This window comes from Apodemus sylvaticus, chromosome 22 (genome assembly GCF_947179515.1).
Source record: "Apodemus sylvaticus chromosome 22, mApoSyl1.1, whole genome shotgun sequence".
In the NCBI taxonomy this organism is placed as follows: domain Eukaryota; kingdom Metazoa; phylum Chordata; class Mammalia; order Rodentia; family Muridae; genus Apodemus; species Apodemus sylvaticus.
In genome coordinates this window covers 45,983,851-46,008,859 of record NC_067493.1, presented here as the reverse complement: position 1 = coordinate 46,008,859, position 25,009 = coordinate 45,983,851, and the positions used below count along the sequence as shown (strand labels likewise).

Below are 25,009 nucleotides of genomic sequence, written 5' to 3'. Positions count from 1 at the left end.
AGGAGGAAGAGGAGGAGGGTGAGCGCTCGGGTCGGGCTCCTTAGCGGTGTATTGTGGGATGTGCGGCTACTGGGAGCCGAGCCTCCGCCGCCAGCCGCCTCCCGGGCAGCAGCAGCAGCAGCAGCGGCAGCAGCGGCGGCAGCAAGGGCAGCGGCAGCGCGGGGCCCGGCAGCCGCTGAGGCGGCGTCCCCCCCATCCCGGCCCCCGGTCCGGCTCCCGCGGGGGACACCATGTACTGGCTGGCGGCGCAGGGAGGCCGGCGCCCGGCGGGGATGTAAGCGCGGCTGGGGAGGGAGGAGAGAGGCCGCGGTCAGAACAGCCGGGCGGCCCGAGCCCCCGGCCCCCGCCCCGGCGGCCGACGCCAGGCCCTGCCGCGCGCCCCGCGCCCGAGCCGGGCCGAGCGCCACGCCGGGCGGCCGGCGGCACCATGGGCCGGAGCCCGCGTCCTCCGTGCGCCCCGGACCGCGCCAGCCCGCAGCGGGGGCCCCGGGCAGCCCCTCGCTGCCAGCCGGAGACGGTGGCCGAGCGGGCGGGCGCGTAAACCCTCCGGAAAGGGTTTATTCTCTCGCTCCATTCTTATACATATATATTTTTTTTCGGGAAGGAGGGGGGGAGAAGAACCAGCGAGACAAGCTTTCGGGGCGCGCTGGTAAGGTGGGAGGGGGTGGGGGCCAGCCGATCGGATTCTTGGGCGAATGTGTAGAAGCGGCGGAGAGGACAACAACTTGCTGGTTTTCAGGTTGGGTTAACGGCATGGAGAACAGTCACCCCCACCACCACCACCAGCAGCCCCCGCCGCAGCCCGGCCCTTCGGGCGAGAGGAGGAACCACCATTGGAGAAGTTACAAGTTGATGATTGACCCGGCTCTGAAAAAGGGGCACCATAAACTGTACCGCTACGATGGGCAGCATTTCAGCCTGGCGGTGAGTAGCCGGCGCGCCTTCCCGCCACCCCCACCCACCCTCGTTGGAGCCCCCAGACAAGAGGCGAACGGAGGGGGACCCCTCTCCCAGCCACCTGGCCAACTGTCAGCCAGGGCTCCCCCCCTCAGCCTGGAGTGGGACTGGTGTCTGGGGGGGGGTCTGCCCCTGCCCCTGGGGAGGGTGCCAGTCCTTCTATTCTGAACCCCCTATCTCTGCCCACAGATGTCCAGCAACCGCCCGGTGGAAATCGTGGAAGATCCCCGGGTGGTCGGAATCTGGACCAAAAACAAGGAGCTGGAGCTGTCTGTGCCCAAATTCAAGGTAGGACCCCTCCTCTCTGTCTTATGGTCCCTCCCCCCCTTCCCCGAGTTCGAAAATAACGCCAGTCCTGACCAAGCCCAGCCGGATTCTGAGTTCCCGCCGTCCAGGACTGGGAAGTTTTGGCGGGGAGGGGGGGAGAGGGGTGTCCCCTCCCGGCCACTGTAAACAAAATAACACTCAAAGAAACTGTAATGAGGGCACTGATACTGTATCCTGGCGGCAGTGCTGGGGGCTCCCGGTCCCCACCTGGGTCCTGCGCACCCAGGGCCCTGGCTCAGGGACCCGCCCCCCTCCCAGCCTTTTGGCTTTAAAGGGGGCAACTTCTTAGACCAGAGGGTCGTCCGGGATCCATCAGCAAGGATAGGAGGCCAGAATAGGGATGTGGGGAAAGAGAAACTGTTTCTTTTTCCCCCTTTCCTTTCGAACCCAGAGGACTTCCAGGTTCCAAACGATTTAATCCTCTGCTTCCCAGGCCCGCCCGCATGCTTTTTTTTTTTTTTTGTTTTGTTTTGTTTTGAAACATTAAAAGAAAAATAAATCTTTTCTTTCTGTTTTTTTTTTTTAACTGCTGGGCAAGTGAGGAGTGTTGTGTTTTCTCTTTGGTTTTAATGTTTTCCAAACTCCCTTCCCCCGCGGCCCCTGCCAGATCGATGAGTTCTACGTGGGCCCTGTGCCTCCAAAGCAGGTGACATTTGCCAAGCTGAATGACAACATCCGTGAAAACTTCCTAAGGGACATGTGCAAAAAATATGGAGAGGTGGAGGAGGTGGAGATCTTGTATAACCCGAAGACCAAGAAACACCTGGGCATTGCCAAGGTGGTCTTTGCCACCGTCAGGGGCGCCAAGGAAGCCGTCCAGCACTTGCATAGCACGTCTGTCATGGGCAACATCATCCACGTGGAGCTGGACACCAAAGGTTAGTGGTGGCCCATGGGCGGCCCTTGGGGGAGGAGCCAGAAGGCCACCTGTCAGTCTCACCCCTTGTCTTTGGAAATATCTTCCTTCCTTCAGCGTTAGGAGAACCCTCTACCTTTGTCTCTTCCTTGGGACTCCCCACCACCACCACCTTATTTATTTTTTGACCCCTCCGGAGGGCAGAGTCACATGGAGCCAAATGTGTTGTCTGTTGCTAGGAGACAGACTATAATTTACCAAATGTGCCAGTCCTTGGCCACCGCACCCTTAGGGACCACCCAGAGGCTTCCCCACCTATGACACCTCTGTGGGCCCCCTCTCAGAGCCCCAGTGGCCCGCGTTTAGACAGTCCCTAGTGTTGCCGCCTGTGTTAGGGGAGAAGGGAGGGTTTGTTTATTTGTTGGGGGCAGAGGAAGAATCATGTGCCTTTAAATTCATAAAAGTCATTCCTTAGGTCTAAGGGGCCATGCCCCTTCCCCCCCTACCGAGTGCCCCTTCCCCCCCTACCGAGTGCCCCTTCCCCCGAACCAATCTGAGCCCTGGAGTGTCTCATTGATAATGTTCCGACCACATTGATAGTGGATCTTGGGGGCGGGCTGCTCTGGGTGCTCATGGGTTGACACTTGTCTTCCCTCCTCTCTCTTAAAGAGACCGCAGCACCTCTGGTTGCTCCGTCAGCCTGGGGAGCCACACCTCCTACCTCCAGAGCTGTTGACTCCCTCACCCTGAGTTCTGGCACAGGTGGAAAGGCTTGCCAGACACTGAGGGCATTCCCCTAAGCTTACCTGTGTCCTTTCTAAGAGATTCCTGCCAATCTGAGGGAAAATGCAGGGGGCTTTGGGACCAGGCAGTCCTGTGGTCCTAATGTTAAGTCCGGAGTCGGGGGTGGGGGGCGGTACATGGTAGCACTGGCTAACCCGGCCTGGGAGGACTCCAGGGATGAGCACAAGGATTTTTATTTATTTATTTATTTTTTTGAGTAGCTTAGCACACACCAAAGGCGAGAGAGAGAGAGAGAGAGAGAGAGAGAGAGAGAGAGAGAGAAATTTACTTTGTTTTGCTTTTAATGATGGCTACATGCCATCTCTAAGACCATGCTAGGTGTTGTTGCAAAGGGTTGTGGGTTGTGGTAATTTTGAGTGGATTTAGTAATTTTGAGTAGATTTGCTCAGCCCACTTGCAAAGCCTGGGCCCAGTCATTTCTGTCCAGCCTACAGCTCTCCTGCTCCACTTGTCCCAGTTCCTTACACTCTAGTAAATCATCCCCTCGACCACGTGTGTGTGTGTGTGTGTGTGTGTGTGTGTGTGTGTGTAAACAGACTATTAAATCTACTACCTAGCCTTACATTAAGCTGAGGTTCGATTTCCCCCAAGACCGAAGCCTGTAGTCCCTCCTCCCCCATCACCTGCCCACATCTTAAGAAGCATTGAAGTCTCACTACAATTTCATTTGGGGGGGGGGGGAGGAGAAAAGAAAAGAAAGAAAAAAACACAATCCTCAGATACTCCCACTTCTGTTTGAGATTGTATTGTATTTTGAGAAAGTGTAGCTCAAGGAATGCACCTCCTTTGCATCTGTAAGTGGCTGCCTCCAAGGCTCTATAAATACCAAGAATCTGGGGCCTGGTTGATAAAAATCTCTCTCTGGTGGGTAGAGTTAGGCATAGGGCACCCTGGGACCTGGAGGCCTGGTAGTCCCTGGGCAGACCTGGGCACTCTCGGGGCCTAAACTGATGGAAAGCATCCTGTGGTGGGCTCACAGTAACGGGTTTGACAGACTTTGCTTGGTCTTTTGGCCCCAGATAGTCAACTCACCTCTGTCACCAGACTTCCTCACCAGACTTCCTCTGTCCTTGCTACAAGCTGTGGCTATTCTGTGGTGAAAGAATATGGGGGGTGGGGTGGTCATAGCTCCTTTTTGGGGGAACTGTAGTCCAAGTAATGGAAAGAACTTTTCATTGAGGATGGCATTTTGGTTTTTTTTTTTTTTTCCGGAGGTGGGGAGGGGCTCTGTCCCACAAAAGCTTTAGCCTCAGAATCTCGGGATCAGAAAGGTCAGAGTTCTGCAGCTTTGTCGGACAGATGAGAATCTTGCATGAGGTGAGAGGGTAGGAATCTAATCAGGGGACACGCGGTAGGTATCCCCAAGCCTGTGGTCCCAGGCCCAAGGGATCCATGACCATGCTAACAAGCGAGTTGGAATCCCCATGGGGATGTGTCACGCTGAAGCCTCCATGGATACCCTTGTCCCTTGCCTGTTTGTTACAGGGGAAACTCGCATGCGCTTCTATGAACTGTTGGTCACCGGCCGCTACACCCCTCAGACCCTGCCAGTGGGTGAGCTGGATGCTGTCTCTCCCATTGTGAGCGAGACCCTGCAGGTAGGTAGTCTCTGGTCTGCTTCTGCACCTCCGGCTTCAGAGACCTGACCACGCCTACTGTAGGTTCAGGGCTGGTCTAAAGGCCCTGTTTTCCTAAGATCTGCTGCAGCCTATCTCCCCTGGGATTGTTCCCTCCTCCCTGTAGCTTTCAGTCTACCTAGAGTTCCTCCTCCCTTCTGACCTCCCCCCCCCCCATCCTGACTGGGATTCCCACAGACTGTTTTTCCATATGAATGTCAAAACATCGCTATGTTTGGGCCCTAGTGTCTGCTATCTGGGCGCCCCCCTGTACTCCTGTTTCTAGGAAGCAGAGTTCAGATCCTTTTCCAGAACAGACAGGCCCCTCAGCCCATTGTACACCAGGACACCTAGCTGATTCCACTCAGCCACAGTTTGAACCTAGGTGCTCCCCACCTACCCTCCACCCCTCAAACGGTGCTGATCAGGAGGCAGGGGTCACACCATTTAAATCTCTAGATTTTGTAAGGATAGTCCATCAAACCCATGGCCACAGTCGCTGGTCACATCTCTGTGTCACACACCCTTTAATGTCAGATAGCCTTAGACAGAAAGGAAATGTCTGTCTATACCAAGATGTCAGGGTCTTCTCTTTGTGCTGCCAGTATTAGGGAATATCCTCTATGGGTCCAGAGGGTAAACACCTACACCTAGGGGCAGGAGCTTCCGGGCACTCTGTTTTTTGCCTTGTGCCGGGCAGTTGTGGGCTCCGGACTCCCTAGCAGCCAGAGTTCCACCCGGGAAGCAACTCCCTTGCCCAGCTCTGTCCTCCCTCCCTCCACTGATGGTTTCTTTCTTCTCCAGTTATCCGATGCTCTGAAGCGCCTCAAGGATGGCAGCCTGTCTGCAGGCTGCGGCTCTGGCTCCTCCTCGGTCACCCCCAACAGTGGTGGCACCCCCTTCTCCCAAGACACAGCTTACTCCAGCTGCCGCCTGGACACACCCAACTCCTATGGACAAGGCACCCCGATCACGCCTCGCCTGGGCACCCCTTTCTCCCAGGATTCCAGCTATTCCAGCCGCCAGCCCACACCCTCCTACCTCTTCAGCCAGGACCCCACCGCCACCTTCAAGGCCAGGCGGCACGAGAGCAAGTTCTCAGATGCCTACAACCGCCGCCATGAGCATCACTATGTCCACAACTCAGCAGCGGCCTCGGTGCCCGGAGCCGCAGCAGCTCCTTTCCGAGGCCCCTCGGACCTCTCTTTTGGGACAGCTGGCAGTGGTGGCACCCCGTTCAAGGCTCAGTCCCAGGATCCCACCACGTTTGCCCATACTCCGCCGCCTGCCCAAACAGCCTCTGCTTCTGGATTCAAATCAGCTTTCTCTCCGTACCAGACTCCAGCACCCCCATTCCCGCCACCCCCCGAGGAGCCCGCTGCCACAGCAGCCTTTGGGAGCCGTGACAGTGGCGAGTTCCGGAGGGCACCTGCACCCCCACCCCTGCCGCCCGCCGAGCCGCCGGCCAAGGAGAAGCCAGGCACGCCTCCCGGTCCCCCGCCTCCTGACAGCAACAGCATGGAGTTGGGTGGTAGGCCTACCTTTGGCTGGAGTCCTGAGCCCTGTGACAGCCCCGGCACCCCAACTCTGGAGTCCTCTCCAGCGGGGCCAGAGAAGCCCCATGACAGCTTGGACTCCCGCATCGAGATGCTGCTCAAGGAGCAACGCACCAAGCTGCCCTTCCTGCGCGAGCAGGACTCGGACCCAGAGATCCAGATGGAGGGTAGCCCCATCTCCTCCTCCTCCTCCCAGCTCTCCCCGCTCGCCCACTTCAGCACTAACTCCTCGCAGCCTGGCTTCCGCGGTCCCTCGCCACCCTCCTCGCGCCCCTCCAGCACGGGCCTAGAGGACATCAGCCCTACACCACTGCCCGATTCTGATGAGGAGGATGACCTGGGCCTGGGCCTGGGGCCTCGGCCCCCACCTGAGCCAGGCCCCCCAGACCCTATGGGTCTTTTAGGCCAGACTGCTGAGGTGGATTTGGACCTGGCAGGAGACAGGACCCCGACCTCAGAGCGGATGGATGAGGTACCACCATGCCTGTCTGCCTGTCTGTCTGTCTGCCTGGGATTGATTTTTGTCTGCCTGTGTTTCACTCCTTGCCCCTTGATACATTTCACTAGCGGAGACACAGGAGCAATGGGACCCTGGAAGAGTCCTCTCTGGAAGAGTCTAGACTTTTCAACTTGGTTCAAGTTCTGATTCTGAGCTCTAGCCGGGGTTTGCAGAGACCCTAGGCTGTGTTCATGGCTCCAGGTCATTTTCTCTGTTAATGGCTTAGGGTCGATTAATCCTGTCACTCTGGCGTACTGGAGGTTGGCCAGGGTGCTGTGTGAGGCTGGCTCAGCACACACTCCCAAGTGTTGACTCTCAGAGCCTCGTGCACTGAAGAGATGAGAAAGCGTGCAGGTGGAGCAGTCCGTCTGTCCGTCTTCCTTCTCCCCGTGGCTTTAGGCTCTATTAAAGTTTAGGAGGAAAGGGTTAGGATTAACTTTGGAGGGGAACATAGCGTAACTCAGGTGAAGGTGTCTGCCCTGGGCCTCCCGCTTTCTTTCTTCACTCTCTCTTGTTACCCAGACCTCCTGTCTCAGAAGTTTCGAAGCCGGGAAGGTGAAGGTTCCACTTTCCAGGTTTTCTAGGGGAGAGCATTGTGTCATTTTTCTGGGCCCAACACTGGGAGTCCTTGGACTGGGCCCAGCTCACCTTAACAAGAAATACAGGCTCATGCATGCACCTGTGGACACAGAATCGAGTGTCCTCCCTTCCCCAGCCCCTCTGGGTGCCTGGAAAGGAACTTTGGGAGTCAGGGGAGGAGGTGGGGCCGCAGGTGGTTGAGGCTCCTGAGAGCCTGCCTGCAAGCAGTTCTGGGGAAGTGGTTTCTGGCTTCACGGGTCAAGGCGGAGGGAGCTGACAGGTGTACTCGAGCTAACTAGGCTGTGGGCCCTTCCCCCATCCCTTCTCGGCGGCCTAGGTTTGGCGGATGTTTACCATGCCAGCCACCTGGTCCAGGCTTGAGAAGCTCAGAGTAGCTGGAGGGCACAACACTCACACACTCATTCCCAGGGCATGAGAGGAAAAGAGGAAACGAAGGCTGGAAGGCTGGAGTGCCCCAGGACAGAATCACAGACAGGCTTTAGAATAGAGCGGAGCATCAGGTCGGCCCTCCAGCGCCCCCTGCTGGCGGCAGTGCTTAGGTTCTGTCTGGTGGTGCGTGGTGTCTGTAAGATAAAGAGCTCTGTCCCCACAAGGCTGAGGTAGAGGGGGAGCTGCAGCTTGGGGAGGACCGGTGGGAAGGGACGGGCCAGGCAGAGGCTGGTGAGTAAAAATAATACCGGTTTCAGCCCGAGAGCCTTAGCTGTCTTGTCACACGGACTATGTGACCTAGGGGAAGGCATTTTTTTCTCTCTCTAGTCTCAGTTTCCTCATCTGTTGAGTGGGTCAGCAGGAGCCCTGCCTCACCATCTCCATGGAAACGAGGTATCCCTTCATTCACCTGACCTACCAGAACTGCAGCCAGCTGGTTCCCACTCGCTGTGCCCAGGGAGAGGGGGCAGAGCCTGCTTGCCTGTTTCCCTGTGATTGGCTGACTATTGCAGCCGGAGTTAACCCTCTAAGCGCCGCTCGACGGTGCTGGGTGCTGTCCGGATAGGGTATTCTTTCTCTTTTTGCTCCCCTTGCCTGGCCCTCCTCCCAAGAGTCCTTGAGAGTGAGCTGATATGTAGATGTGTGTACTGGAGGGAATGAGAGTCTAGACACTTCTTCCCCTGCCTGGCGATGACTCCTCTGAGGCCCTCCTCTTCAGGTGGTGTGTGACCTCTGACCTCGCGCTTCCAAAGCACTTACTGTCTGTCAAGCCTTGTTTTCTTAACATTTTCACCCAGGGTGAGGTGTGTGTGGGTCTGACCCACACAGGAGGCCCGTGTGGGACTGGAACTCACCTTTACCACCTTTCCTCCTGCCCCCAGCTCTAAACCATAGGAGCTCAGTGCCTCTCTCCAGTTCCTAGAGACCCAGATCTCAAAGACTCCTCCCTCCTGCATGGAGTTTGACCCAAGTTGCCCTTGGCTCCTCCCCCTTTGACCTCCTCGCAGTCTTAACGGAAGCTCTCGGTGGGGCAGGTGTCTGGTGTGTGTGTCCCAGCCCGGCTTCTCACGGTCTGTTGTGGGACCCAGCCACGCATGTCAGTAGCTCTCAGCCCTGCCAGCCCGTTCTAAAAGTCAAGGAGACTCAAATGAGAAAACTGAGAAAAGATTGAACTGGCCCGTGTGTGGGAGCCTTCTTGCCCAGCTCTGGGACTGTAGAGCATTTGCCTAGCCTAACTCAAAACAAACAAAACCCCTCTCTAATTTATGAGTCCTTAATGAGGGGCTACCTACCCCCCCACACACACACACACACACTCCCCGGCAGCCAGCACTTGCCCAGTGAGTACCTTTTGCCCAAGGCCCTGTTAGCCTCAGTGAAGATCACACACTGACTGAACCCAGGCTGGGGAGCCACTTCCTGTTTCTATTCCCCCCGCTGTGTCTCTTATTGATTGCGTGGTCTCCGGGAAGTTACTTAAGCCTTTCTGCATCCCAAGTTCCTCTTTGGGGAAAGTAGAGAGAACAGACCTCCTCTGCCCTGAGTTGTTCTAAGAACTGGCTAATGTATGTAAATTTTCCTGGCACACTGGGAACAACAGCACTGAGTGTTAACTCTTTCCTGTGATCTCTCGGATTCTCAGACCGCAGCTGAGTTTTTGCCATCCTGTTCCCTTCTCTCCTACCTCTTTCTCCTTGCTGAACTCTTGTTCCGTGTATGCCTGACCGACGCCGGTTTTTTAGAAGTTCAGCTCCATACAAATCAAGATTTGCATCTGTCTTTGTTGCTTTTGGGCCCTCTACATCTAGAACAGTGCCCAGCACACTGGTGTTAAGTGACAGCTATTTTGATGCCCCTTGTACCAAAGGGGGAAAAGTATCATTTGGGATGGATGACTGATTTGCCCAAGGCTGTCCTGCAGCTGGGCGTCTCCCATACTGATCCCCGATCCCAAGCCTCCGACTCCTTGGTGCTTGGGGAGTGCTTACGAGCTCTTGTCTCCCTTCCCTGCTCTCTTCCAGGGCCAGCAATCCTCAGGAGAGGACATGGAAATCTCAGATGATGAGATGCCCTCAGCCCCTATCACCAGCGCTGACTGCCCCAAACCCATGGTGGTGACCCCAGGGGCGGGGGCGGTGGCAGCCCCCAACGTGCTGGCTCCAAACCTGCCCCTGCCCCCACCCCCTGGCTTCCCTCCATTACCCCCTCCCCCTCCCCCACCACCACCACAACCTGGCTTCCCCATGCCCCCACCTTTGCCTCCACCACCGCCGCCGCCGCCACCAACCCATCCTGCAGTGACAGTGCCCCCACCACCCTTGCCAGCACCCCCGGGTGTCCCACCCCCACCCATCCTCCCACCACTGCCACCCTTTCCGCCGGGACTGTTTCCTGTGATGCAGGTGGACATGAGCCATGTGCTGGGAGGCCAGTGGGGTGGCATGCCCATGTCCTTCCAGATGCAAACACAGATGTTAAGCCGGCTCATGACAGGCCAGGGTGCTTGTCCCTACCCACCCTTCATGGCCGCCGCGGCTGCCGCTGCTTCTGCTGGACTGCAGTTTGTCAACCTGCCCCCCTACCGTGGCCCATTCTCCCTGAGCAACAGTGGCCCAGGACGTGGACAGCACTGGCCACCCCTGCCCAAGTTTGACCCCTCCGTGCCGCCACCAGGCTACATACCTCGCCAGGAGGACCCGCACAAGGCCACGGTGGATGGGGTCCTGCTGGTGGTCCTCAAGGAACTTAAGGCCATCATGAAGCGAGATCTCAACCGCAAGATGGTAGAGGTGGTGGCCTTCCGGGCCTTTGACGAATGGTGGGACAAGAAGGAACGGATGGCCAAGGTATGCAGGTGCTCGCTCAGGGAGCCTCGGGGTGACAAGAGGGCCAGGTGGGTGGTGGCTTCCGCAGCCAGCGTGAGACACCTTTTAAAGTCGCCAGTGAGCCAGGTGTTAGTGCCGCACATTTTTAATCCCAGAGCTTGGGAGGAGAGGCAGGTGGATCTCTGGAGTTTCAGGCCAGCCTGGTCTACAGAGTGAGTTCAGCCAGGGCTACACAGAGAAACCCTGTCTTGAAAAACCTGGATGGAGGGAGAGATAGAGGGAGAGATGAATGGATAGGGATTGATGGATGATAGAGTGATGATGGGTGGAAAGATGGAGAGATGGAGGGACGGATGGAGAGAGGGATGATGGGAGATGGATCAGTGGATGGAGGGATGGAGAAACGGATTGATAGATGGATAGACAGATGGAAAGATGGAGAGAGAGGGATGGAGAGATGGATGGATGGTTAGAGGGATAGACAGACAGATAGATGGATGGAGGGATGGAACGGGCGGCTGACTGAGCAGGCTGGACCCCTGGCCACTGGCTGCATGTGGCTCCTCCCCCTGAGATAACAGGAGACAGCACACATCAGACACGGGTTCTCATCGGCCCACGCAGAGTTCCAGGTGCTCAGTGACTTCTGACCAGTGGCTGCCAGGCCCGGTGGTCCCACAGCCGAGCCCTCTGTGACCTGACGCCACCTCCCTTTTCTCTTGTGATACATATGGCATAAAGTCCTCTGGTGGGGGCCTCCGCTTTCCCCTTTTCCTGGAGGCTCGCCTATCCAGACCCTCTCAACCACTCCCTACCTGCCCTTTCTCCACACACAGGGGGACATTGTCTTGAATCCTTTTCCTTTAATAGGCGGAGTCTCAGCCTGTGCCAGCTCAAGGATGTTCCTGCCTCAGCCTTCCTAGTCACAAAGACAGGCGCTTACCTGGCGTTAGTGGTTTTCAGTCCTCTCAGTTAAGCTGAGAGTAGCTGCTCATGTCTTTAATCCCAGCATGGGGGAGGGGGAAGGGGGAGGCTGCAGGACCTCTGTGAGTTCAAGGCCAGCCAGGGTTACTTAGTGAGACCTGTCTCAGAAAAGCAAATAATGATCAAATCATTAAAAGGAATGCCTCAGTTGCTGCCCGTGCCCCCAGTCCTCACTGCCCCCACCCCAGCCGCTGAAGAAAGCGGGCTTGCCGGTTTTGCTTTCCCTCCCTGCTCTGCACTTTAGGGAGCCCTGTGACTAGGAACTTGTTCCCTGCAGCGCAGGTAAGGGAGGCCTGTCAGGACTCCTGTTATGGGGTCATAACGCCAGAGAACTGCCTGCCACACAGTTCTTTATTGTTTGTTTGGATTGTGTCCCCCCCCTCCCCGCCTCCTGGTGTGTAAAATGGTTCACTAAAGCTGTGTCACCTGTAACTTAAAGCGCCTGCGCTCTGAAGGTGGCTCGTTCTATCCAGTTCTTGTTCGTCCTCTCAACCCAGTATGTCAGAGCCTCGGGTGGCCAATGGGCGAGCACTGAAGTGATAGCTACGCAGGAGTGTTTGCTTCTTGTTGTGTTTTGTTGTTGCTGTTGTTGTTTTGTTTTAGTTTCTCTCTTTGTTTTTGGTTTTTTTCGAGACAGGGTTTCCCTGTGTAGCCCTGGAGCTCACTCTGTAGACCAGGCTGGCCTCGAACTCAGAAATTCGCCTGCCTCTGCCTCCCAGAGTGCTGGGATTACAGGCAGTGCGCCACCACCACCCTGCGATGGTGTTTTTTTAAGACAAGGTTTCACTATGTTATCCTAGCTGGCTATTACTTGCTATGTAGCCCAGGCTAGCTTCCACTTCAGAGATCCACCTGCCGATGCCTCCTGAGTCCGGACTTTAAAAGTGTGCGGTGCCTCACCTGGCTCTCACACACACTGTAGACAGTCTCATTTTAACTAAAACTGTATCTGGTTTATGTTTAAGTAAGATCCTTACTGAAACCAGGTGATGCATACCTTTAGTTCTGGTACTCAGGATGGAGAGGATGGTGAGTTCAAGGTCAGCCTGGTCTACATAACAAGTTCCAGGACAGCCTAGACTACATACAGAAACCCTGTCTCCAAAAGAAGCCCAAAAAAGAAACAAACGAAAAAGAAAAAAAGAAAAAACACAAAAATCAGAGTCTCTAACCCAGGCTAGCCTCAAATTCCCTTTGTAATAGAGAATGATTTTGAGCTAAAAATTTTCCTATTTCGACTTCTGGGGGGTTAGGATCCCACGTGTGCCCTACTCACAGTGTAGCAGACTCTGGGGCAGAAGCCAAGGCTGCATGCTTGCAAGCCCTCTTACTGCTGAGCCGCATCCCACCACGTGGTTGCTGGGACTTGAACTCAGGACCTCTGCAAGAATAGTCAGTGTTCTTAACTGCTGAGCCATCTCTCCAGCCCTCTGGATAAATTCTTTAAGCTATTGGCCAAGCCTGGGCCAGATGTGAAGCACACCTGTCATCCCGCAGTGGGGAGGTACCTTTGCCACCCTGGCCGGGAATGTCAGGAATTTAAGGCCAGCCTTAGCTACACAGCTCCATGCATAAACCAACAGAAGTGGGTTAGAGAGCTGTCCCTGCAGTTACAGGCACTGGCTACTTTTGTAGAGGACCCATGTCTGTTGGCCAGCAACTACATGGCAGGCCGAAACGATATGTTAATCCAGTTCCAGGGCTCCAGCTCCCTCTCCTGTCCTTCACAGGTACCCGACATACACACCACACAGACATACATGGGGACAAGCAGCTGTACCCATCAAGTAAAAACAAACTTTTAAAAGAAATTCTGTAACAAATTCAAAAGGCTAGGAACTTGGGTTTGATATTTTATTTTATTTTATTTTGAGATAGGGTCTCATATAGCCCGGGGTGGCTTTAGTTTTGCTATGGAGCCAAAATTATCCTTAAGTGCCCCCATCTCTCAGGTGGTCAGGATTGCCAGTGTGTGCCACCAGACCCAGCTCTGTTGTTGTTGTTGTTGTTAGCGTTGTTTGTTTGTTTGGTGGTGGTATTTTGTGTGCATGGGTGTTTTTGCCCGTATGTATGTAAGTGCGGTGTTTGCCTGCCAGAGGTCCACACAGGAAGGCGTTAGATGCCCTGAAACTGGAGTTACAGATGGTTGGGAGCTGCCACATGGGTGCTGGGAATAGAACCCAGGTCCTCTGTAAAGGCTGCCAGTGCTCTTAACCACTGAGCCGGCTCTCCACTCCCAGCCCTCCCCCATTTGTCTTTTGTTTTTTTTTTTGTTTTTTTGTTTTTTTGTTTTTTTGTTTTTTTTTTGAGACAGGCTTTCTGTGTGTGGCCCTGGCTGTCCTGGTACTGGCTTTGTAGACCAGGCTGGCCTTGAACTCAGATCCACCTGCCTTTGCCTTCCAAGTGCTGGGATTAAAGGCAGGAAACCCCCCCTGGCCGGCCTTTTTTTTTTTTTTTTAATTTTTTTTTTAATTTTTATTTTTTAAAGCACTAGCTCAAGAGATACAATTGGTTTCAATCAATTTCTGAAAGAGCAGCCCTTAGAGCTCCAATCCTTCTGTTACTGATATATCGGGTCAGCCGTGTAGACAGACACTGTGGACTGTATGGCCCAGGGAAACTGGACCTTGGCCCCTGTGATAGTGAGGCAGACTTGTCCTTACAGCACACGGCTCTCATTCCTGCCTCCCACGCGTGGAGGCTATGCTCCAGGAACTGCGGCAGTGGTCGTGTTTTGGGGGGAGGCCATGATGGAGGGGGAAGGGAGTGAGGTGTGGCCCAATGCGTGGGAAATCAAGTGTGTGCCATTACCTCGGGCTGCCTGCAGGGGGCAGCAGCAACGCCCCTGCCTCTGGTCACTGTCCCCTTCCGCCCCATCCAGGCCTCACTGACCCCCGTGAAGTCTGGTGAGCACAAGGACGAGGACAGGCCAAAGCCCAAAGACCGCATCGCCTCCTGCCTGCTGGAGTCGTGGGGCAAGGGCGAGGGCCTGGCTTACGAGGGCCTCGGCCTGGGCATCGGACTGCGGGGCGCCATTCGCCTGCCCTCCTTCAAGGTCAAGAGGAAGGAGCCACCGGACACAGCCTCCTCTGGTGACCAGAAGCGGCTGCGGCCTTCAACCTCCGTGGATGAGGAAGATGAAGGTCGGTGCCTTCGGCTGCTGGCTGGCAGTTCGTTCCCGCTCCTCCCCATCTCGGCGTCCCTGCTCTGACTCCTTCTGTTCCCACAGAGTCGGAACGGGAGCGTGACCGGGACATGGCCGAAGCCCCCTGCGAACTCACCAAGCGGGACCCCAAGAGCGTGGGTGTGCGACGCCGGCCGGGACGGCCCCTGGAGCTGGACAGCGGCGGGGAGGAGGACGAGAAGGAGTCCTTGTCGGTGTCCTCGTCTTCCTCCGCATCCTCACCGTCGGGATCTTCCACCACCTCACCCTCATCCTCCGCCTCAGACAAGGAGGAGGAGGAACGAGAAAGCTCCGAGGACGAGGAAGAAGAGGAAGAAGCAGAGGAAGAGGAGGCAGAGGAAGGCCCCAGGAGCCGCAGATCCTCGCCCTCATCTTCATCCAGCTCTGATAAGGTCTGGATCAGAGAGGCTACCGGGTGCAGGGTACCGGGACATAGGCCTCCAGCTCACCTGTGTCCCTCGGTCCCCCTACCCCAGGATGATGACGATGACAGTGATGACCAGATTGATTCCGACATCGACGATCAGGGTGCAGCCGTGTCCGTGGCCAGTGAGAAGGACAATGGAGATTCTGAGGAAGGTAAGCGGGGGATGTGGGCGCCCTGGCTCCGCCCCCAGCCTGTGCTCCCAAGGTGGGACCAGGATTTTAATGCCTTTGAGAGGCGTGCTCATTTAAAGCACATACCTCGTCTGTGTTAGGATTCCAGCGACACTAAATGGTAGACTGGGTGAGTCCAGAGACCCAGGAAATAGATCTGTGGGTCTAGGTGGGGGAGGGGTGCGGGCGGAGGGCTACTGAAGGGGGGTGGCTTCTGTCTGTTGATGGGAGTGCTTAAGAACTGAGTGGAGGGATGGTCACCGAGATTGCTCACTTGCAAATATACAGTCTTATGTTAATTTCACCCTGCCCTTTTTATATTGAGGGGTAGTTTCCTCCCCTTCAGCATTTGAAGGCTGTTCTCAGACCCGGCTTCCTGTTCAAGGCCTTTGGGGAAATGTCCAGCGTGGGGCGGGAGCAGCCGGGGCTGTGAAATAATCCTGCCCAACTTGTGTCCCTCACCCAGAGGAGACTGAGAGCATCACCACCTCAAAGGCCCCGGCCGAGTCATCCTCGTCCTCCAGTGAAAGTTCTGAATCTTCTGAGTTTGAATCCAGTTCCGAGTCTGAGTCCGAGTCTTCATCCTCATCCTCGGAGGATGAAGAGGAGATGACTGTACCTGGGGAGGAGGAGGGGGAGGAGGAGGAAGACGAGGAAGAGGAGGAGGAAAAAGAGACAGCAATGGCTACAGCAATGGTGGTGGCGATGGCCGAAGAGAGCGTGCCTGCAGCGGGTGGCCCGGACTTTGAGCAGGACAGAGCAGAAGTGCCTCTGGTCCCACGAGGCCCCATGAGGGGGTCCTTGGGCACAGAAGAGGAGGTGGACATTGAGGCAGAGGACGAAGTCCCCGAGATGCAGACTCCCGTGCCGGAAGAGCCTCCGTTGCCCATGGGAGCTCGGGAACTGGAAGGGAGCCCGGAGCCCCCAGAAGAGCCAAGCCCTGACACACAAGAGGACATGTTGCTCTCTCCAGAGCTGCCTGCCAGGGAGACAGAGGCTCAACCCCCATCACCCCCTGAGCGCGGTCCAGGTAATCTGCAGCCTCCTGGGTGGGAGTCAGGTGGGGCATGCGGCAGAAAGCTGGTTAGCGTCAGAACCCGTCCTTCGGGAAGGGCCTCAGCAGACCCCTTCTTTGGGATCAGATGAGCTCAGTATTCAATGCCAGTATGCCCACGGGTTATTCCTTAATTCGTGTATCCCTGAGGTACCCCATATACACACTTGTCGGAACCCATGGTTCGTTTAGTGGCAGTTAAATAGGACCACCTGTGGGTGCCAGGTCAGGTGAGAAGACAGTAGGACTGTCACCCTGCACCACCTCTGGGGCGAAGCCCAAGAAAGGCTCATGGGGGGGTGGAGTTGGGCTGGGAGTGCCAGCATCAACAGAAATGGTCCCTCTGCCAGACACAATGTTGCTATGAGCTCCTCTGGGGAATCAGTACCTTTAGTTAATTATAATTCATTTTAACATTTCAGAATATTTAGCATAGCTGCATGTAGCTAGTCAGTACCATTATGAGATCAGGGGAAACACAAACTAGGTTTTGTATAATGTCTCACGTTTGACTGAGTCCAGACCACAGGTCTTTAAATGGTCAACTCAAAAAGAAAGTCCTTTTGGCTCCAGCACCGTTTTTTGTTTTTTTGGGTTTTTTTTTTTTTTTAGGCGTTATTAATACAGTAGTAGATGAAGTGGACATAGATAACTGTCCTCCTGAAGTACATACGCTAGGTCAGAGAGACAGGTTACCACAAATGCCTGCGACTAGAGAGACTAGGGAAAATTAGATCCCGAGAGTGAAGATAAAGGCCAGGAGAAGTCTGTGAAGACTGTAAGGGACTCAGCTGAGACCGGGACGTTGTTCCGCCATGAATAAAGCAGGCGGGCCTGAGGAGTCCAGACCCAGGGCCTTCCTTGTACGCGCAGGGCATTACTGCACCACAAAGCTGTGCAACTTTGCAGACATGGGGCAAGTAAGCTAGCATTGCCCATCATGGCACTTATAGAAACCCCTCCTGGGTCCCTGACACTGGGCTGGTTACTGAAGAACCTTGCATGGTAGGGTCTGTCTGTGTGGGAAGCACATAGGTCTGTAAGAGAGATGTTTGAATTAAATAACAATGTCCTGGTTTTCCTCTCCACAGAGTCAGACCTGGATGTGGAGCCCGAGCCCCCTCCGATGCTCTCCTTGCCCTTGCAGCCGCCATTGCCACCCCCTCGACTGCTCCGGCCACCCAGCCCGCCACCTGAGCCGGAGACCCCAGAGCTCCCCAAACCTCCTGTCCCCCTGGAGCCTCCCCCTGAAGACCAGCCTCCACGCACCCCAGGCCTCTGTGGCAGTCTGGCCAAGTCCCAGAGCACAGAGACAGTGCCAGCCACCCCGGGCGGGGAGCCCCCACTGTCAGGGGGCAGCAGTGGCCTGTCGCTGAGTTCCCCGCAGGTGCCCGGAAGCCCGTTCTCATATCCATCCCCCTCCCCTGGCTTGAGCAGTGGGGGCCTTCCTCGGACACCTGGTCGGGACTTCAGCTTCACACCGACCTTCCCTGAGCCCAGTGGGCCCTTGCTTCTGCCTGTCTGTCCCCTCCCAACTGGTCGGCGAGATGAGCGTGCTGGGCCCCTGGCCTCCCCAGTGCTCCTGGAAACTGGTCTGCCTCTCCCACTTCCCCTGCCTCTGCCCTTACCCCTGGCATTGCCTGTCCCTGTCCTGAGGGCCCAGCCTCGGCCGCCTCCCCAGCTGCCTCCCCTGCTGCCTGCTACCCTAGCTCCATGCCCAACCCCCATCAAGAGGAAGCCAGGCCGGCCCCGGCGATCCCCTCCGTCTATGCTGTCCTTGGATGGGTCTTTGGTCCGGCCACCACCAGGACCTGCCCTTGGGAGAGACCTTCTGCTCCTGCCAGGCCAGCCACAGGCCCCCATTTTCCCCAGTGCACATGACCCTCGGGCCGTGACCTTGGACTTCAGGAACGCGGGGATCCCAGCCCCTCCACCGCCCCTCCCACCCCAGCCTCCTCCACCCCCACCTCCCCCACCAGTTGAACCCACCAAGCTGCCCTTCAAGGAGCTAGACAACCAGTGGCCCTCTGAAGCTATTCCCCCAGGACCTCGCCGTGATGAGGTCACTGAAGAGTACATGGACCTGGCCAAGGTGCGGGGACCGTGGCGACGGCCACCTAAGAAGCGGCACGAAGACCTGGTAGCCCCGTCGGCCTCCCCCGAACCCTCACCACCCCAGCCTCTCTTCCGGCCCCGCTCAGAGTTTGAGGAGATGACCATCCTGTACGACATCTGGAACGGTGGCATCGATGAGGAGGACATCCGCTTTCTGTGCGTCACCTACGAGCGCCTGTTGCAGCAGGACAATGGCATGGACTGGCTGAATGACACGCTCTGGGTCTACCATCCCTATATCCTGCCGGGTTTGGGGTTTGCATCTTCAGGAGCGGGGGAAACCCCGCTAGGCCTTCCACCTTGTCGGTCAGGATCATGGTACTAGGGAGACAGTAGTATGGCTATCGGCACCTATTGAACGGGTGCCCTGCCCAGCATCAAGCACGTCTCACTCCCAGAGGCAGCTGAGCTGGTCTCAGGTACAAACATGAGCGTAAACATAACAGCAGGGCAGGGGACAGAGCGGACTGAGCTGGACCCTAAGCGTGGCTCTGCCTGGTTGAACTGAATCCCCAGTGGCCCGGTAATATACAGGGTAGTTAGTGGTCTCGTTTAACACGGGAAGAAGCTGATACTCAGAGAGGCTAAGTGATCTGTCCAAAGTCACACAGCTCCCGAGTGGCAGAGCTGAGGTTTGAAGACAAAGCAGCTCTGGAATCTAGCTCCCATCCGAAAGCTAGGTAGGTTCCGAACTGCCCTGCCACAAGGGCGGAGCTACCGTGATCCCCATGGTCCACACTGTTTTGAGCATTTGCTGCCTCGGGAGCTCTGCCACAGTACTCTGATGATACCGAACTGCCCATAGCGTGCTCATTGCCCCTGTCTTCCGGAGAGAAACAGGAAGTAGTAGTCAATATGACTCGCGTCTTACAGCTCATCAGAACCGGCTAGGTGGCGTGGAGGTGGGTGGTGGACTTGGGCATCTTTACCACTAGAGATGGAGCTGAGGCTGGAGAGGCCGGGCAGAGGGGCCAAGAAGGGGGGGATCTCTGAGAATGTCCATGTGGCCCTTGACCCACACCCACCCACCAGCCTCTCTTCAGCCAAGAAAAAGAAACGGGAGGATGGTATCCGTGAGCACGTGACCGGCTGCGCCCGAAGCGAGGGCTTCTACACCATCGACAAGAAAGACAAGCTGAGATACCTCAACAGCAGCCGTGCCAGCACAGACGAGCCCCCCATGGACACCCAGGTACCGTGAGCAGGGCCGGTGTGAGTCTGGATTCTGAGTCAGGCAGGGGTCTCCCGGCAGGGGCCCAGGCAGCATCCTTCCGGCCTGTGAGTTGGGGCTGTGGGAGGGGAAAGGCGTAGTCTGGCAACGTAGGTGGTGGACGTTACCGCAGAATTTTTTAAAAGGCCGCTTTTTATTCTGTGGGTAACCGCAGAGTCCCAAATGGTTTTAACCTTGGACATAAACACATTCCCCAAAAGTTAGCACGCCCCCCTCCCACCCTCTATTCAGGACACACCTATGGTGTGATACTAGGTATCAATATAACAGCTATTTGTGGGGGCAACATTCAAGCAAACACACAGTCGGGAGCAAATGATGTGTGGATAAGAGGAAGGTTGGTGAGTCCAAGGGGGTCAGAGAAGGTCACACTGGATCTGTGTGAGAGAGAGAGAGGAAGCCACCGAATAATAGAGACCACGGAGAATAGAAAGAGGGCTTGATAAGGGGGGGGGGGGCAGGGAGCGCTCAGTTGTGAGAAGGAAAAAGCACTTCAAGGTGCTGACAGGTGGCTCTGCCCTTTTTTTTTTAATACTTATTTTTTGTTTTGTTTATGTAAGTACGCTGTAGCTGTCTTCAGAGACACCAGCAGAGGGCATCAGATCCCATTACAGATGGTTGTGAGCCACCATGTAGTTGCTGGGATTTGAACTCAGGACCTCTGGAAGAGTAGTCAGGGCTCTTAACCTCCTGAGCCATCTCTCCATCCCGGAAAGAACGCACTTCTTTAATCACAACACTTGGGAAGCGGAGGCATGCCCTGTCTACAAAGCGAGTTCCAGTCCTGCCAGGGCTACAGAGAAACCTTAAACCTTGCCTCAAAGAAACCAAACCAGAGACTGACTGGCAAAGCCAGATATGCGCCAAGCCAAGAGGCAGGGGCGGAGCCGGGGAGGGTGTGACGGGGCCACCTCTGACCCTCTTTGACTTGTCACCCCATCGGGTCGTGCCAGCAGGGTATGAGCATCCCGGCACAGCCCCACGCCTCTACTCGGGCGGGCTCCGAGCGGCGGTCTGAGCAGAGGCGCCTCCTGTCCTCCTTCACCGGCAGCTGTGACAGTGACCTGCTCAAGTTCAACCAGCTCAAGGTGAGGCTAGACCTCCTCTGGGGCAGCCGGGTCACCCGTGGGACAGTAGAGTACTCACTCATCCCGTCCCCCCTCCCGTGCCTCTAGTTTCGGAAGAAAAAGCTCAAATTCTGTAAGAGTCACATTCACGACTGGGGCTTGTTTGCCATGGAGCCCATCGCCGCCGATGAGATGGTGATCGAGTACGTGGGACAGAACATCCGACAGGTAGGTGCTGCGGGTGTGGGGGGGGGAGGAAGAAGGGGGGAGTGGCCGGGGGCGGGGCGGGGTGGCCCGGGCTCGCCGCAGGCCCAGACCTAAGGCTCCTTCTCCCACCAGGTGATTGCGGACATGAGGGAGAAGCGGTATGAGGACGAGGGGATCGGGAGCAGCTACATGTTCAGGGTGGACCACGACACCATCATCGACGCCACCAAGTGCGGCAACTTTGCACGCTTCATTAACCACAGCTGCAACGTGAGTGCCCAGCGAGGGACCGAGGCGTCCCCACCCCTGTACTGAGGACCCAGGGTCCTGGCCAGGCCACGGCAAGGCAGTCGCGTTCAGTCTCCCCTCCGGGCTCCGGTTGGCCACGGGTGGCGGGGAGGAGAGAGGAGAAGAGAAGCGTTTCTCCTGGGCTCAGTGGTTATGTCTGTACAGTGGGCGCAGTGGGGATTTCTGGAGTCATATAAAAGACAGAAGGTGCTCAAGAGGCAGGCTGAGTGCCGGGCCCAGCACTTGGGAGGCAAAGGCAGGTGGATTTCTGAGTTCCAGGCCAGCTGGTCTATAGAGTGAGTTCCTGGACAGCCAGGGCTACACAGAGAAACCCTGTCTCGAAAAAAAAAGAAAAAAAACTAAAAAGGAAAAAAAAAAAGAGGCGGACTGAGGCCAGGTGTGATGGTGCATGCCTTTAAACCCAGCATTCAGGAGGTGGAGGCAGGTGGATTTCTGTGAGTTAGAGGCTAGCCTGGTCAACATAGCGAGCTCTGGAGCAGCCATGATAAAACACAAGTAAGACCTTGTCTCATTGGTCAGTAAACGGGTTGCCTTGCAAGCACAGAGCCCCCAGTTCAGCCTTCAGAATCCACATAAAAAGGGTGTGGTGTGATACCAGTGCTGGGGAGTGGGGGTAATCTGGGGAGCTCCGGCCTAGGGAGACAGACTGCTGTGACACTGCTGCCAGCCAGGGGAGTGATGACAGGGTGACCGTGCTTGACTTCAGCACGGGAAGTGATGGGGAGGAGCCAGAGCCAGCAGTGTTAGAAGGGAGGACCTGGGGAGAAGGGAGGACTTGGGAAGAAGGATTTTAGCTTCAGGCTCCCCGTGAAGTGCACTTGATGATCTCTGTAGTAAATGTTTACCTTGCTCTCCAAACAAAAGCAGCCTTATTGATAGGCCAGTGAGAAACAGCAAGGCTGTGCCAATAAAACTTTATTAAAATAGGCAAGTAGGGCCTGCAGTTTGTAGACCTCTTATCAAGGTCTCAGAAATAACACCCCGAGTAGAAGTGCAGATTCAGGCGTCTCCTGCAGTATATCTGATGAAGAATAATTGTCATCTTTAAGACTTAGTTATTTTTTAAGCGTATATATGCATGCACACTGCACGTGTTCCTAGAGCCCAGAGAAGCCAGAAGAAGGCACCTGCCTCTGGAGTCAGGGGATGGTTGTGACCCTCCCACCCCCACACACACACCATGGAGGTTGGAACTAAACCCAGGTCCTCTGCAAGAGTTGCAAGCTTTCTTAACTGCTGAGCCATCTCTCTAGCCCCGCGTCATTTTTATTTAGTACCAGGCGTGGGCAGAGCTAGCTGGAGAGTCGACCCCTAGCTGGTAACCAGGAGTCAGGCTTGGTTGGCTTCCCGAGCTTGGTGGGGAGGACTGGGCGGGGCCCTGACCTGGCCTTACCACATCCTCACCTCGCCTTGCAGCCCAACTGCTATGCCAAGGTGATCACGGTGGAGTCCCAGAAGAAGATTGTCATCTACTCCAAGCAGCACATCAATGTCAACGAGGAGATCACCTACGACTACAAATTCCCCATCGAGGACGTCAAGATTCCCTGCCTCTGTGGCTCCGAGAACTGCCGGGGGACCCTCAACTAGTCCCCGGGTGCCAAAGGCCAAGGATGTCAGCCGTAGCCCAGGAGGACCCTCGCCCTGGGCCAGGCTCCACCCCCCACCCATTTCAGGTGCTGTCCTTCTCCCCAGCAGCCGCACTAGGGCCTGGCGCCCCCAAACACTATCCCAGGACCCACCCGCAGCGGGAAAGGGCTTCTCTGTCTCTCTCCACCTGCGTCTTTCCGTTTTATAGATGCTCTTCGCGGGCTTTGTATCCTTGTGTATCGATCTATCTGGCTTTCCGTTCCCCCCTCTGTCCATCTTCCCTCCGGGTCTCCGCCGGCCTCGGTCTTTTCCCCCACCCAGCGAATGCTGCTCTGTGGTGTCGCCTCTTTATTTTCTCCCTTGTCTGAAGAAAAGACATTGTAACTGTTGAAAATGTGAAGGCAGAATGAGGAGGAGCCCCGTGGGGGCCTGGAGACCTCAGTGAAACTGTGTGTGGGCCCAGGGTCCAGACTGACCCTGGACTAGGTGCTGCAGGAGGAGGGGGCTCCCTCGGCCTCCGCCTCAGAACACTACATACCCGAAAGGCCCCTCCCTGCCTGTGGATGCAGTGAGCAGACCCCACAGTTTCTCCTGGCCTGTGCCCCAGTCTGTCCCTTCCCCTGCGGTTGTGGGTGCCCTCTCCCTTTGGTAGACCCTGGGGGAGCCACGCTGGTCCCAGACAGGAACTTCCTCTCTGGGTGCTCCCAGCTGCCCTACTACCCCCAAGTCCTTGGGTTCAATGTTTACTTTCTCATCCGGATGCCAGCAACGATGGAGCCTCCCAGCGTGTCCCCAGTGCGCTGGGGGCTCTGGGAAGGGTGTCCCCACACTCTGCAGCCTTGGCTCTGCCAGGGTGGAGAGGGTGCCGGGCCCTCAGGGCCTCCCCCCAGCCCTGCCATTACGGGTTGTCTGACCGTTCGCATGTGACATATTTGTTGTTGATAAGCTTCGCCCCATTACCCCGACCCCCACACCCACCCATGTCACCCTGCTGGAGGCCCCGACCTAGGAGGCCAGGGCGTATTTATTTCCATAGTGAGCAGGTTGTTTCTCCTAGAGAAAGGAAGATAGTCTGGGAAATGGTATTAAAATTCAGATCTCCATCTTGGACAGCTCCTGCCCCCTACCCCCATCCTCTTCAGGGTTAATTTCCATGAATTTTTTTTTTCTTGCTTATAAAATCAAACCGAAGGGAAAAAAAACTTATTATTTTGGCGTTCAGAACCAATCCCTGTAGATAGACTGCCATAACAGACTTTTTCTTGGGAACTTTGTTTCTTGTAGAAACAAGTGAAAAGACTTTTTTTTTTTTTCCTCTCCTCATTTCTTTGTACTTAAAAAAAAAAAAAAGAAAGAAAAAAAAAGGCAAACCAACCAACCAACAACAACAAAAAGACACACACAAAAACAGCAAGTCCCATCCTCCCCAGAAGGCGGAGCAGGCGTGTAAATACTTCTGGACCGTGACTGTTGTGACCCAGAGTCCTCACCGAGATGAAGTGCTCCGGGTGGGACTGTCCCCACCCGAGGACCAGGCGGCGGAGCCTCTTGGTATCTCAGCTTGTGTCAAGCTTCCTTATCATGTAAATTCTGTACAAAGAATTGTTATTTTTTCGCCCTTTCTCTCTCTGTCATTGGTGGTTTTGTTGTGGTTTTTCTTTTTTTTTTTTTTTTTTTTTTTTTAATTTTCCACAGGCCCTCTGTTTGAGACTGTGCCCACTGGTCTGTAGGTCAGGAGGATCTTTATCATTGGCAATTAAGACCCAAGGGGCACCTGGGCACAGCGCCCACCTTCTCTTCTACATGCAGTTTTCTGCATAATTGTGCAAATGAGAAAAATTTATTTTTCACAAGAAGAAATGTGTAGCGATGTAGTGATGGCTAATCTTTTTGAGTTCCTTGTGCAGCCCATATCGCTGGGGGCTTGCGTCTTACTAATGTCCATCACAAAAGGATAAAGATGCCCGAAAGCCAGGGAAGAGGTGCACTGCGGCACCCGGCAGCGCCTCACGGAGCCCCGTCCTGGGATCCCTCCATGTGCATTAACCTCGGGTGAGGTGTTGAACTGACTCTTCCCCAAACTCCTGGCTTCCTCCCCAGCACCCCAGGAAGGGTTTGCAATAATCCTGATTTGTGGGCCCATTTTTCTTTGAAAGCTTTTGTTATCATTGAGTAGATCTCTGCTTTTGAAGGGTCAGGGGT

At 55.6% G+C, this 25,009-nt stretch overlaps 1 protein-coding gene across 3 annotated transcripts; it reads left to right on the top strand.

Annotated features, from left to right (window-relative positions):
* The first annotated feature begins 26 nt into the window (after nt 1-26).
* Nucleotides 27-24,120, top strand: Setd1b (SET domain containing 1B, histone lysine methyltransferase). 3 transcript variants are annotated; one of them, XM_052168708.1, is made up of 17 exons: nt 27-274; nt 740-924; nt 1,147-1,245; nt 1,892-2,162; nt 4,430-4,542; nt 5,365-6,588; nt 9,666-10,490; nt 14,335-14,596; nt 14,683-15,029; nt 15,114-15,216; nt 15,701-16,264; nt 17,380-18,639; nt 19,429-19,595; nt 20,591-20,722; nt 20,810-20,929; nt 21,041-21,178; nt 22,634-24,120. In XM_052168708.1, exons 2-17 carry the CDS (start codon nt 754-756, stop codon nt 22,805-22,807), a joined length of 5,970 nt encoding a protein of 1,989 aa, XP_052024668.1. In that variant the 5' UTR covers nt 27-274; nt 740-753; the 3' UTR covers nt 22,808-24,120. The 3 variants fall into 3 exon arrangements, with proteins under 3 accessions (XP_052024668.1, XP_052024666.1, XP_052024667.1); XM_052168706.1 differs by having other exon boundaries at nt 20,588-20,722; XM_052168707.1 differs by lacking the exon at nt 27-274 and adding an exon at nt 545-649 and having other exon boundaries at nt 20,588-20,722.
* Nucleotides 24,121-25,009: the final 889 nt, after the last annotated feature.

Coding starts and splice junctions, on each gene's coding strand:
- Setd1b (XM_052168706.1), top strand. CDS start 754: ATGGAGAACAGTCACCCCCACCACCACCACCAGCAGCCCCCGCCGCAG. Junction 2,163..4,429: donor CGTGGAGCTGGACACCAAAG/GTTAGTGGTGGC, acceptor TGTTTGTTACAG/GGGAAACTCGCATGCGCTTC. Junction 15,217..15,700: donor CAATGGAGATTCTGAGGAAG/GTAAGCGGGGGA, acceptor TCCCTCACCCAG/AGGAGACTGAGAGCATCACC.